The following is a 14,054-nucleotide window of genomic DNA, read 5'->3' as shown; positions in this document are numbered from 1 at the left end:
TAATATGTGCTCTACAACAACTTTTTTTTAAAAACAATAATGCACAACACTTTTTAATAAAGTGGAATATTTTAATTTATTTTTGTTTTATTAAAAAATTAAATAATCATCACCTTGTAAATCATGCCCATGTTGTACGGCCTGCGTGCAAAAATTTGCCTCGGACTACAACTTTGTCCAAATGTGACATTTTATATGGAAATGTGGGTTTTGGATGCTTTGAGCTCAACGATAATGTCCATTTGGGCCCAAAGTGACCCAAAATAAAGCCCCTCCCCGCCCCAAATCCAATACAAAATCCTCTAAAGAAAACAAATTTGGAAACAAGGGCAAACCTCTCATAAAGTGAACAGGGGCATGAAATTATGGAGCTCTGATACCATGTTGAAGTTGATGAAAGCTCAACCCCAGAACTCTCAAGAATCACTGCATGCAAACTCCTGTTGGAGGCTAGAATTCATAGATCCACATAGGAGACATTCTTGATGAGCAAGAAAAGAGAAATTTATATTAATCAAAAAAGTGAATGAGTTGAATATTACAAAGACGGTTCAATCCTTATAAAAGGAGATCTAGAACCCTAAAAGGTAAAATATAGTTGCATGATAGTAATTAATAAAAAAATTAGTTATTATATGCCTAAAGTTTAGCTTAAGCAAATAGAGATAATAAGAAAACACCTTATTACTCTAACAATATATATTCACTTGAATAGTGAACTTAGTAAAAACAATTATTACCTTTAATTTGAGAATATGGATGATCTGTAATCCTTCTTGTATTTTCATACATGATTTATTATAGTAATACCATGGTATTTACGTATATTTGTACATGTTACATATGTATGTATGTATACGTATATTTAAAATATAATGTCTATGCAAGAATACATATATTTGAAATATAATGTGTTTGTATGTATACATGTAAATAACACGTACAAATATATGTAAATAATTTATAAGTATTATTATAATAAATCATGTGAAGGATTGTATTATTTCCATCTTATGGCAAATTAAATTAATACACAAAGTCCATCAGCCACATCTATTTTTCTCATTATTTTGGCCCCTTGCATTTTAATTCAAGAGTGTAACTCATGCTCACCACCTTGCATTTTCTCCATGCATGTAACTCATCATGATTGGACTCATATTTCTATGAACCGAGCACCATTCTATAAAATAGCAAATCGCAACCACTTAGGTTTTGCTTCTTAAAATTGCGCTCACATTCTGACCCTCTTTCTTCAATATTTTCTTACCAGTATATTATCACCCCTTGGTAGCAACGACTGAGAGTCGTCAAAAGCTTAAAGGACCTCTTATCGGCTTTGCATTCCTAGCGACTTCTGATATTGGAGCTCATAGTTGGAACTTTAGCACCACAAATTATTATAACGATACCCATGGTATTTATGTATATTTATACATGTTGCATATACATTTACATACATGTGTATTTAAAATATAACGTATATACAAGAATACATATATTTGAGATATAATGTGTATGTATGTATATGTGTAAATAACACGTACAAATACATGCAAATAATATAAGTATTATTATAATAAATCGTGGGAAGGATTTAATTATTTCCATCTTATGGAAAATTAAATTAATACATAAAAGTCCATCAGCCACATTTCTTTTTCTCATTATTTCATCCCCTTGCATTTTAATTCAAGATTGTAACTCATGCTTGCCAACTTACATTTTCTCCATGCACATAACTCATCTTGATCAAGCTCATATTCCAGTGTAACTGAGCAACATTTTATAAAATGGCAAATTGGAACCACTCAGGGCTTGCTTCTCAAAATCACACTTAAATTCCACATTGTTGTTCTGCAATATTTTCTTACTAGTATATTATCGCCCCTTGGTGGCAGTGACTAAGAGTCATCAAAAGTTTAGAGGACCTCTTATTGGCTCTACATGCCTAGTGACTTCCAATATTAGAGCTCACAGTTGGACCTTTGGCAGGACAACGTGCCTCAAATTCATCAGGTTGTAATCCAAAATGCTCATATTGAAATTCCATCTTGTCTAGTTGATTTTCAAACTTTCAAGCCTTGCAATATGCTATTGATACTTACACGTATACTTTATGGAAGACCTGCTAGATAACGACATGTTATGCCTATTACCAGTATTTGATTTTAAATCTGTTCAACCCTGTAGGAGCCAAAACCTACCATAAATTAACATGGTCAATATAGAATGAATCTTTACGTACTGGATTAGTTGGGAAAGCCGCATGCATTAGTAAAGATACATTAAAGACCTATGTCTGAGACTAAGAGACTTACCTCTCAACAGTGCATTCTTTAATTCTTTATTCTTTGGAAAGAACCATGAATTATTCTCATAATTACATTTAAGAACCTCCTTAAAGGAGCAGAGGACTTGCTCTGCAAAAAGGGAAATTTGCAAGTACCATGAATGTTGGATTTATACACCAATTATCATCGAAGACAGCCAACCAAGGCTAAAATGAATGGTGTAATCCATGGAACCATGGACTATGGGGATGCCTGCAAATTTGAAGATCATATTCATAATAAATTAAAAGAAGAAAAATAAAGTCTGGAAAATTAAAACCTAGTCAACTCATGGTGGTTAGTTAAGTATTGTCTTGTTTATTGAGTCGAGCGGTGAGTGATCGAGCACAATGTCCATGAAAATCCCTTGCTAGAGTAAGTTTAGTACCAAATGATGCTATTGTGATCACTAGACATCAAGATAACTACCGATCGGATGGATAGCCTGATTGGAAGGATTACAATGTCTAGTTGGTTGGATGTTGACATAACAGTAGGATGCTCAAGTCACAGGACGAGATGATGTTCTCATGCCTTATCCCCAAGTTAGTGTTATTCTCAGTTGAGAGAGAGGGGATACACTAGGTCCATGGTTGGGTGGTTAAGCCTCTATTAATGCTTCTCCTCTTCACCAATACCAAAACTTGCACAAGATAGATTGGAACTGGATTAATAGCCTAATACAATTAGTGGGTATGTTATTTATCCTTCATGATCATCCGAGTTCAATTAGACATGTAATTATTTATGTTGTATTTATTTTTTTCAGTTATATGGAGTAATATAGTGCATTTATTAGTTAAATCTCTCTCCTTTATTTATGTATCAGTTAGTTAAGGTACAAGTTTATTAATGCGTCAATTAGATAATGATCTCTCTTTATATCTGGTAATGAAGGCATTCATGAGTATCGGTTAATCTGTTACAACTATTACCTCCTTGCATGTGATTATGTAAATTAGTTGATTTTGAAAATGTTAAACTAGAAGATAATTAAAGGATAGGAAAGTTGGTCGTTACACATGTTTAATATGGAAAATTAAGTCTGTTTCAGTCTTCATTTTTTGATAAAATGATTTGATTCACCACCTATGGAAGACCTTAATCCAAAGTCATCAGAGAAATTAGAGAAAGTTGTAAAAAGGAAATAAAGGCACAAACATGTGCAACACGGCAAGAAACATGATTGGTTAGGCTGAAAGGTCAACTATATCCATTTCTACTTATACCGAAAAGGTCATCTTCCATCCAATTCAATCTATCGAGTTCAATTCAAGCCAATTTTCATGTGGGAGAATAGAATCTCACTTGGGCACATCGACAAGAAGGTGACAAGGTTGGATGAAAATTTTGTACACAAATATGAACGAAATGAGTTTGGTATCAAAATGCCAAGTTCACTACTGCTAACAATAGACTCAACTCAATGAACGCAAATGGTTTATACAAGGAAAGAAAACCAAAAAGAATTGTCAGTCTATATAACTTCTAAAGGACAATGTTTTTTGTTTCCATTCTGTGGGAAGTTAAAGCATCTACTTTAAGGATTTTGGGATCTATTCATGTTAGCACTAACGTTGAACATTAAATAAAGATGACTTCCAAAAGTTTCAACCATTATTGAAACATGACTTTGCATTGAGCACAGCTTGTCGATGCAAGAAAACAGTATTATGCTTGTTGACAAGTTGTAAAGATTTTTCAAGATTGGCATCATTCATTTTACTTGGAAAGACTATAGTAGCGTTAAGAGAAAGATCAAACTAGAGTTTTTCGCTTTAGATTTTCTCATAACCAAATCTTCTCAGTAACCGTCATGGGCTCAATTTCATTACCTCTTAGGATTAACTATTGTATTGCTCATATTTCACTCATTCAAAAAGGTTGTTTGTTTGGCTAAACATTACATATTTCTAATTGGTGAGCTATTTTGCAAAATCTAGAGCAGTTTACACATTATCACTAGAACAAATGATCAAACCTCCTCTGAATATTGAATTCAGTTCAAAATGCTCTTCAATGATATGAACACCCCGACCAAGAATATTTTTCTATTTAATGTGGAAAACTGAATATAGTTCCAGGGGTGACCTCCTTGTTCAGAGAATTGAATATATATTCAAAAGAAAATGAGAACTTACATTTTTATTCAAATAATAAATTAAATTATGATTCAAATATGACAACAGTGTAGCAAAAACTAAATTAGAATATATTTGAACAGAATAATTATTATTTATGAGTCAATTTGTTTTTTTAATTAACCTTCAACTGGATACTTACAGGACGTTCAAATTTATAAATATAGCAATAAACAATGACATTTACTACACTAAGACATCAATATACACAGAGGCCTGACAATGTCAAAGCACTTATCAAGTGTGTCTAGCAGAGCTGCTAAGAATATGGCAATGATTTTACCACATTACAAGCCATGGGCATCAAGATGCCAACTGAACCCAAGCAAATTCCTCAATATAGCCAACTGAATTCTCCCCACATGATGCAGCACACGTATAAATAGCTATGGTGCTCCAATCCAATGAATCAGTATTATTTTTTACTTTGAAAAAATACAGCAATTGAGGTAATATCTGCAGAAGACATCCAATGTGCATTAAAACTCTACATTATGTATGCAAAGTATCTCTAAAGCATAGACGGAGTCATTGAGATATATAATCAAAATACCATACATAGACTTCATTACCCAATAATTTTTAAAAAAAATTAAACATACAGAAACATAACACAAAGTCGTAGACATGCAAGAAAAACGAAAACACAAGTCTAAAAAAGTCAGTAGATAAAGACAAGTAACTTGGTACATGTCAAGTAGAAATGAAACAAATCTACACAAAGAGAGGCATCATAAATACACTGAGGCTGTCTCTGATCTGTATCCTAGTGCAGGACCACCACTCTTTAGAACAAAGCTATTTCTGATCTGTGTCTTAGTCCAGAGCAGGACCAACAGTCTCATCCACAACCATCAGAGAGGCAATAGAGGACTTTAGTTAAAAGGGCTTCATTTCAGATCCCCCACAGGACCCTATTTTACATCTTGTAGACCAGTGCACTGATCAGTTTCTCAATAGCAACCTGCCAGATTTTGCAGTTTGATTCATACAAATACCGATTATAAAGTCAAGTGGTGCTCGTCAACACCTTAGTATGATGTAAGAATGAGGATGTATAACATATCCTTTTGTGCACCCCGTCTTGCATATAGTGCACTATACAAGCCTTCTGAACAATACGCAAAATATTGAAACCTAATAATGGTATGTTAAACCAAGACTCACTGGTCCACTATTAAAAAAATCTGATTCTAAGAATGATATCAAATTCATTTGCCTTTATAAGGAACGTCCTCTTTGAATTCAATCTTCCTAGGAACCAAGAAAATCCACTCAACTTGTGAACAATCAATTAGAAAAGTTACAAAAAAAATGTTGTGAACTCCTTAAAGGAATTGTTTCATTAAAGAATGGGACACCTGATTTTGGGTGTGACAATCTATAATTAATGGATATAGCTTAACCAAAAACACCATAAGATGAACTACATGGGACAAAACAAATAGAAGGTACACACTATTTTTGTAAAAGAAAAATGCAAATACAAATTTATATTGATAATTGAAAGCACCCTACAAAATGAATGAATTGATAGCTTACTATGTTCGGAAATTCTTGGAAAGGTCCTAGAAAAATTAATATGCATACTTTTAAATCTAGGTACATTTTTAAGACCTTGTAATAAGCCATAAGCTGCAGTCTACATTATTGTTGGCTTTCTTGCCAACTTTTTGTGCATACAATTTTTGGTATTTCCTCCAGTGTCTCTTTCAATGACACAAAATTCAGACAAATCCAGGGTTCCATACACTAGCGCCAAAAAAAGTTTAGCTTAAAAAGGGACTGTCTTTGGGTTCATTTGGATAGTGCAGAGACAATGAGTTGACAAAAAGCATATCAAGCTATGTCGTTCATGGTCAAAGAGATTTGTAAAACCAATTAGTGCTTGCATTTTAGGATTTGGTTGGCCTGCCCCTTGATGTGGGACTGGATATCATGATATCTGAGGCTTGCATATGAAGATGAAGAAGAGAACATTTTATGTGGGGGTTGATATCTAAGGTATATGAATTCACTTGGGGATTGTTTTGATGGATATTCCATCTTCCACTCTTCCTTGAGTCTCAATTTCCTCCTACAAACTTTGAAGGTTTTGGGACTTCACTGATATAGCCTCTTATGAAAAGAAAATATTTATATGTTATATTTAAAGGAAAAGTTTTTATTAGAAAAAGTCCTTTCATGATCAAGCTCATTGGCGATGATTATAGACACCCATTTTTGGATGACATAAAAAGCTTATTTAGTAGATGCTACGATTCTCATGTGAAATGACAGGCAAGAAAAAGACATATTAAGCAAGTTTGAAAACTCTGAGAGATTACATAAGCAAAACAAAATTAGAGCTAAACAGGTCACACAATATAATGAGAAGTGATTCTAATCATCCATTGTTATTGTGAGAAAGGTTCCTAGCTTAGTTCCAATTTGGGATACGAATCCACTTCGAGCACATGAATCAGATCCATGGATTCATGAAAAAAACATCCTATTATGATTCGTAAGGATTCGTGTGTGTATTTATATAAAAATATTTTTTATATGCATTAAATATCCAAAAAAATAAGAGAAATATACATAATTCTAAAACTAAACCATTTGACAGTAGGAATCTATGATTCTAAATCATTTCATAATATGAATCTATGATTCTAGTATGAATCTATGAATCAAGTCATTACGATTACAAAGAAAATTATTTATTTACATATTTTTTTAAACTGGATGAATCCGGGCACAAATCCGGTAACTAGGGTTTCTAGGATTTTTCCTATTTTTAAGGTCACTAGGCAAGCAGCCATCAGAATTCCGAACCCCGCCAACAATGCTCTCAAGCTGATATTCAGTTTGTATGTTCCATTGTTCAGCACTTCCAACGAGGTTGCCAAGAGGGAAGTAACTTGAATTCTATTATCTTTTTGAGGCATGTAATTGTTGAAACAATGTCAGACTATGGAAGACTATTGCTGAGGTAAGCTCATATAAGCAAAAACATTAACCCTCAGTATTTTATAATTTTCAGCAGTGACATTCGCATAAGACCCACTTTATAGTCCACAAGATAATTAGAAAAGTATTAAAATTTAAAACTAAATGTACATAAAAGTTTGTAAATCTAAAAAATCATAATGTAGTCATTATTTCGTAAGTATGATCCTATAAATTCGAAGATGGACAGTTGTTTAACATTTTTACATATCTGTGCAACAACTTTCCTCTATCCCTCACCTCAATCCTATTATCCAAAGACCTCCCAATCTGAATTCAAAACAACTTTCTGCATGAGATACAATGTCAGATTATTTTCAGCTCTAATCATATATTTATTCTTCCCATATTTACTCACATTCTCACTCCAAATACCAGTGATTGCATGGAATGCTATCCTTGTAATATATTGTCCTGCTGGTACTAGGATAGGAAAAAAACCAGGCTTACCAGGTAACATGTCCCCAAGCCTATTTGGCTCAGCATTGTTCTGGGACACCTTGAGGACATCTCAGGCCATCTCCCTTGAGTGGAAAATAGCCATAAACATCCCCTGTGACTCAGGAAGCTCAATTTTGAAAAAAAAAAAAACAGCTTAAAAAGCACATTTTTTGTATTTCTAAATGGGACCCATGTCTCACCTTGCCGTAATGAAGAAAAACATCTTCATATTGCTTACTTTCAAGATTTGTTTGTGAAAAAAAAGGAGCAGCAGGAATTGATGGAAGAACTTCTTTTAAGCAGGGATATAAGAAGAAAAAAATTCTTTTGAGCAGGGTTTGAAGGAGCCAGCTGCAAAAGAGATTGAATCTAGAGCAGTGGGACTGCAATTTCTTCTCAGGTAGCTCATTTATCCTTTAATTTTTTATTTTCAAAGTTTAAAGCATAAAACATCTGTAATTTTTATTTTCTTTTTTGGCAGTTTTCAGTGTAAGGTTGCATTAAATCTCACAAAAACAACAAGAGCAGCAGTGAGAATCATCGTAGTAATAGCAATAAAGTGGAAAAAATTAAAACAAATACAAACGCAAGTGTTGAGGGTCGTAGTGGACAGAATCGAATCCATCTCAGTGCCCTTCAAAAACCTTGGAAAAAAATGCAACTGGCCTTTTTAACAAATAAAAAACATATTCTCCAATTTGTTACGCCTGTGGATAATAAATAAAAATAAATCTAGGGGGAACATGGTGTCTTTGTCACATCTGCAAGGAAAACTCTAAAGGCAGCTAGACAAAGGGCAATGGTCTTGTGTTTTGCGTGTTACACACCATGGAGTTAAAGCTTGTCCAAAAAATTGAAAATGTGTGATTTAGTACCATAGATTGCAAAGGGAGATGGAAATGAGGGCTCAAGGTGTGACAAGGTCGGCATCTTATTTTGCAAGTGCACAATCATCTATGCCTATGCCATCCATGGTTGGATGTAATGAAGTTGCCACAAGAGGATAGAGGAACATTAGCAGCAATTAGAAGCCAAGGACAGCTGAAGCTATGTTCAATGTGAAACCACAAGATACTGCCAAGTCTTCCATTGCAAAATTGTTTTTTGCTCACGACACACCATTTTGTGTGGCTCATTCCACTTATTTCAAACACCTGATTAAAGATGTAGCCCCTAAGGAACCCTCATCCATACACACGAGATCATAATTGTTACATCCCTCCTCCATGAAATGTTTATATAATTGTTTAAATTGCATAATTAAGGATGAGTTGTTATTTGAAATATCTTTTATATGTATATTCATGGATTAGTTGAATTTCTGATTTTAAAAAATACCAAATTAATGTTTATAATATTAATACCTAGTAAGCTAACATGATTATGTCTAACTACCTTGTGTGCCAAGTGGATGACAGAGGTTGGATCATCCAAAAGAGAGGTGCAGACACGAGCAAAGACCTAAGTTGTATCTGATTAAGAAACAGCTGTTGATTGTTAGCGGGTCTAATTCTCTTAAAGGTCATTATGACAGTTAAGTGAGTTAACAGTTGAGCAAATTGCTTGTTAGTTGGTCACCATCCTTTGTTGATATCAGTAGACATTGGCAGATAGTCTGTTGTTGGTCGTTAAGACTAGTGAATTAGATGAATTCACTTGTTCTATACAAGTCAAGTAAGGGTGGTGAATTCTAATAGCACAAACTAGAAATGGCTTCTTTATAAACCTCAGCCAAGGTGGCGCTATACAGTTGCATGCGACCATCAGTTCCCATGAATCAGATACATGTTCAGCCAAAAGGGTCATACTAGTTAAGGAGGTACCTAGAGATTCTGACCAACTATAAGTTGTAGAGGTTCTAAACACCATGCTTGGATGGCAAACAGACCTAGCCCTGTGTCTACACCCTCGTGTAGGGCAGAGAAATTTCAGGTAGGAAATTAGGTGAATGACTCTCTATCAATGGTTGGGTGGTGTCAAGACTCGGAAAGAGATTTCTAGATTGGAAGATGAAACAGTAAACCCTTCTCTCTCTTTGTTTATGCATTTCTTTTGAAAGAAAGAGTAGGTAAATCTACTATTCTGTAATATTCCTGTTCACGTGAAAAAGATTTTAATTTTATTTCAGTTTTAAATGTAACAAAAGGTGAAAGTTTTATTTTATCAATTTTATGATGAAAATTGTGATTGTTATATATTTTGAGATATCATAGCATGTTACAATAAGCTACACACTAACCTCCTAGACAGAGTATTCCAATGATAATTTGCCAATGGACGATACGAGGCAAATTTGGATCAAAATAGGTTATTCTATACTGATGAATGGGTGGACTGATATTAGACACTGGCCACTCACCAATATCATAGTCACATGCCCTCATATTAGATATCAGAGACTCATCAATATCATAGTCATGTGTGCAGCTAATTCTTATTTTCTTAAAACTGTGGATTGTTCAGGAAACATGAGGATGCAGACTTCCAGTTTAGCCTTTTAAGAGATGCCATAGAGGAGTTTGTGTTCTCAAATGTTGCACAAATGGTCACTGATCCAGCACCTATCTGCAAATTGGATTGCTTGATAGTGCAGGGTGCTTGATATTAGACATCAGCCACTCATCAATATTGAAGTCATGTGCGCTGCTAATTCTAATTTTCTCAGAACAGTGGATTGTTCAGCGAAACAAGGATGCAGACTTTCAATTTAGCCTTTTGAGAGATGCAATAGAGGCGTTTGTGCTCTCAGATGTTGCACAAATGGTCACTGTTCCCGCACGTGTGTGCAAATTGGATTGTTTGATAGTGAAGGGTGCTTACAAGCACATCTTTTGGACCTCTTGTTACATTCATGCATTGAAAGAGAGGGGAAAAAGACTCAGTGGAACAAGTGGTGGCAGAAGCTAGAGACATTCAAATGTGTTGAACAAACCGCAAGACTGTGTGTGGGGGAGGTGGGGTGCAGTGAATTAGTCTTCAAAAAACCTTGAACGTTTTCTATCACAAACTCTTATCAATTATCTTCATCCAACTAATCGTCAATCAAAGATAATGCAATGAACACAAAACACATGAACATCAGATCTTTACATGGAAAACCCAAAGTAGGAAAAAACACACTGATAATAACACTCACCATATGAATAGCTTGAATACAATGTTTTAAGCCCAAGGCCAAGCAAGTTCACTGCTCTTGATTTGGACTTGCAACCTAAGGCGCACAATCTTACAAAAGATATGAGGGACTTACAAGACTAAGACACACGATCTTAGGACAAGATACAAGGTGATTTGCAAGCTTGAGTTGAAAACTCCAAGGCAAGTACAGAAATGCACAAGCTACCAAAAGAACCCACTATTTTCTAGCAGGTGTGGGGAATTGCTGAATTGAAATGAGAAGAATAAGTTAATCATAAAATAGTCCTCAACCACTACATCAAGCAACCAATATCATGCCAAACACAACTTGCACATTCATTGTCTCATACACTAAAAGATATTATCATCAAAACTCATCACAAATTGTCATTTTCACTTCTACTCATCCACATTCGCATCATATACAATCCACATCCAAATCACTTCAAATCCACACTCAACTCAAACATTTGCACACCTATATATATCAACCTGGTCACCAAAATATTCAAGGTTGGCCACAGTAGAGATTAACAATATTTTCACAAAGTCGACCACCATGAACACTCACACTCAATGTGGTCCACCACAAGAATTGAGTTAGCTTTCATCCTCAATTATTCATGTGTGTGCAAGTGTATTCATTCCCTGCTCAACAAGACCATCGAAAACCTCCTAAGATCCACTGTAGTTAACTATTTTGACATCCATACTTCAAAAGCGTCCTAGATGAGCATTGTTGCCAATCAAGCATCCATAGCTCAAATGAGGTTATCGTTGTGATTGCACCATGAACATTGCTCTACTTTTAGTGAGTTTATATTGAATGGCACTTACAGAGATATTCGAACACCCAAAGCCAAAATGCGTTGATTTTTTTTCTCTCATATTTTGTCAATTCAAGTTGGAGAGCTGAAATCCTAGATCAATCGGAAAGATAAACACTACCCAAACCAACTCACTTTCCTATCAAGATTTATTTTTCTGTCTTTTGATAATGCTTTTCTTTTTCATCTTTTATCTTGGCCCATAAGCAATGAAGCTCATTATGGGTTTGGAGAAATCACAGTGGCACTAAAGCAAGCGTACGAATTTCACCAACTCCAACTTCTCCTTGAGGACTCCAATGACTCAGAGCATTTGAGTGAATAATGTTGTAATCAAAAGACTCGTATACTCTAAACACAATGTATGACTCGACTCCAAATTTAGGGCAAATCCTTTTCGAAAGATCAGGTTATTGGGAATACATCTCTAATTGAAAGGAACCTCAAATAGAATTATCCAAGAAATTAGCAAATAACTATACAGGGAGAACACAAAGTGTGTTGTAAAATGCATCGCCTATCTCACAAATTGGGATCCCTCTAAACTAAAGTAACCAAAGCAAGAATATCTAAACTAAAGGAAACCAAGCAACAAATTGAGCCTTCTAAAAAAATCTCAAGTCAACTGGCATAAGGCAAATTAACCTCCCAGATCTTAACAACTAGACAAAGGGAGACCTAGACAAACCTACTTTAACTATTTACACAGAGCTTCTGAGGACAATTCTCAAAAGACTCAACTATATACATGATCTCACATGGTTTCTCAAAATGTTGAAGAATAACAAGTCTTGTGTAATGGTTCCCAATCTTGATTTATCCTTGTACTTCAAGAAAAAAAAATTATTACCTCACTTTCAAACTCAAGAAATTCATCATGTAAAATCAACATTTGAGGCAATTCATGTGGGCAATGATCACCCCAAATACAAGTTGTCTTTCCCAGATCACCATAATCAAAATGATAACTTTCAAGACTTTCAACATTAAAGGTAGGGAAAGAAACAACTTGGTGTGCTTCAAATGAAAATTCTTGTTCAAATTCTTGTTGACCATCCATGGCTTAAAGAAGTTGAAGTTAGTGATGTACCATCCCACTGGCACCAGCATCATACTCGTGAGTGATCAATGCAAGATTAATTGTGAACTCAGGTCCATGGAATATTTCTTATGGTAGCATGTCCTTTTGTAACATGAACCATGCAAAATAATGTGTAGCTATGTCAGCATGTCCTCAAAAATCAGTAGTTCCTTGATGAGATGATCTTCAAATAGTTCAAGTTGTTCTTCGAATACAAAGTCCAATTGTAGCACCCCCTAAAATGTTCTTTAATCTCTTCTTCCACAGGAGCAACTTGTTCATCTCTCAACAAGTCTCACATATTCTCATGAAATACACGTTGAGACTTTTGACTAGACATATGGTTCCAAATTGATTTTTCTTTACGAACATCTTGTAAATCTTCATTTGTATCTTCATCAAGCATAGTGTCTTCAAATGTTAAGGATTCTTCAATAAGTGGATCTCCAAATATCTTCACAAGACGATCACCAAATATCACCTCAAGTACTAAGGCCTTTGGCAATCTAAGTTAATGGTGAATTGTGCCACTTGCAACAACTAGTTGGCCTCAAAATGTTGTTGACAATTAATCCATTTGTACTTCTATGATATCTTTTAGCACCCCCAAAAAACAACATAAGCGGTGATGTCCTATAATATCTAGTGGAAGTGTTAATTATATTTAGATTCATCTAGGATATCTTCAAGTTCCTCATTCAACTTGTCCACTCAATAATTATCTTCATCTCTAAGGACACTTGGAATTTCTTGTAATTGATTCTTGAGAATCTCCTCTTGCAACATGAATGGAAGTATACCAACGTTTTCTTCTTCAAATTTGTGATGTTATTGTAATTCGTCACCTTTGAGAGTTTCCAAATATTTATCTTTACTTCCTATCCCTTCTCTTCCTCGGATGAATCCTATTGCCTCCTTGATTTTCTTTTCAATGCCTTCTTCCTGTAATGTGATGCATGAAAGATCATCTTCCACTTGTTTATCTCAGTTATTGTTCTCTTTGGATGGTGATGCAACATACCCTTTTTTATGTTGAACTTGAGTGTCGACTATCATCCTCATCTCTTTCCTTTGATGATTCTTCATACCAACCCATTTGAAA

The 14,054-nt window shown here is 34.7% G+C and overlaps 1 protein-coding gene across 2 annotated transcripts in view; it reads right to left on the bottom strand.

Moving 5' to 3' along the window:
* Window positions 1–4,524: 4,524 nt before the first annotated feature.
* Window positions 4,525–14,054, bottom strand: part of LOC149563699 (zinc finger (MYND type) family protein / programmed cell death 2 C-terminal domain-containing protein) — an 85,487-nt gene continuing 75,957 nt past the window's right edge. For both annotated transcript variants that reach the window (XM_089826840.1, XM_089826839.1), the window contains one exon: window positions 4,525–4,930. In XM_089826840.1, coding sequence (XP_089682966.1) covers window positions 4,778–4,930 — 153 coding nt within the window. In that variant the 3' untranslated portion in view covers window positions 4,525–4,777. The remainder of the gene's footprint in view (window positions 4,931–14,054) is intronic.

Source organism: Cupressus sempervirens, chromosome 4, assembly GCF_028749045.1.
Source record: "Cupressus sempervirens isolate cs-2001-9-10 chromosome 4, ASM2874904v1, whole genome shotgun sequence".
In the NCBI taxonomy this organism is placed as follows: domain Eukaryota; kingdom Viridiplantae; phylum Streptophyta; class Pinopsida; order Cupressales; family Cupressaceae; genus Cupressus; species Cupressus sempervirens.
This window is presented reverse-complemented; position numbering and strand designations above follow the sequence as displayed.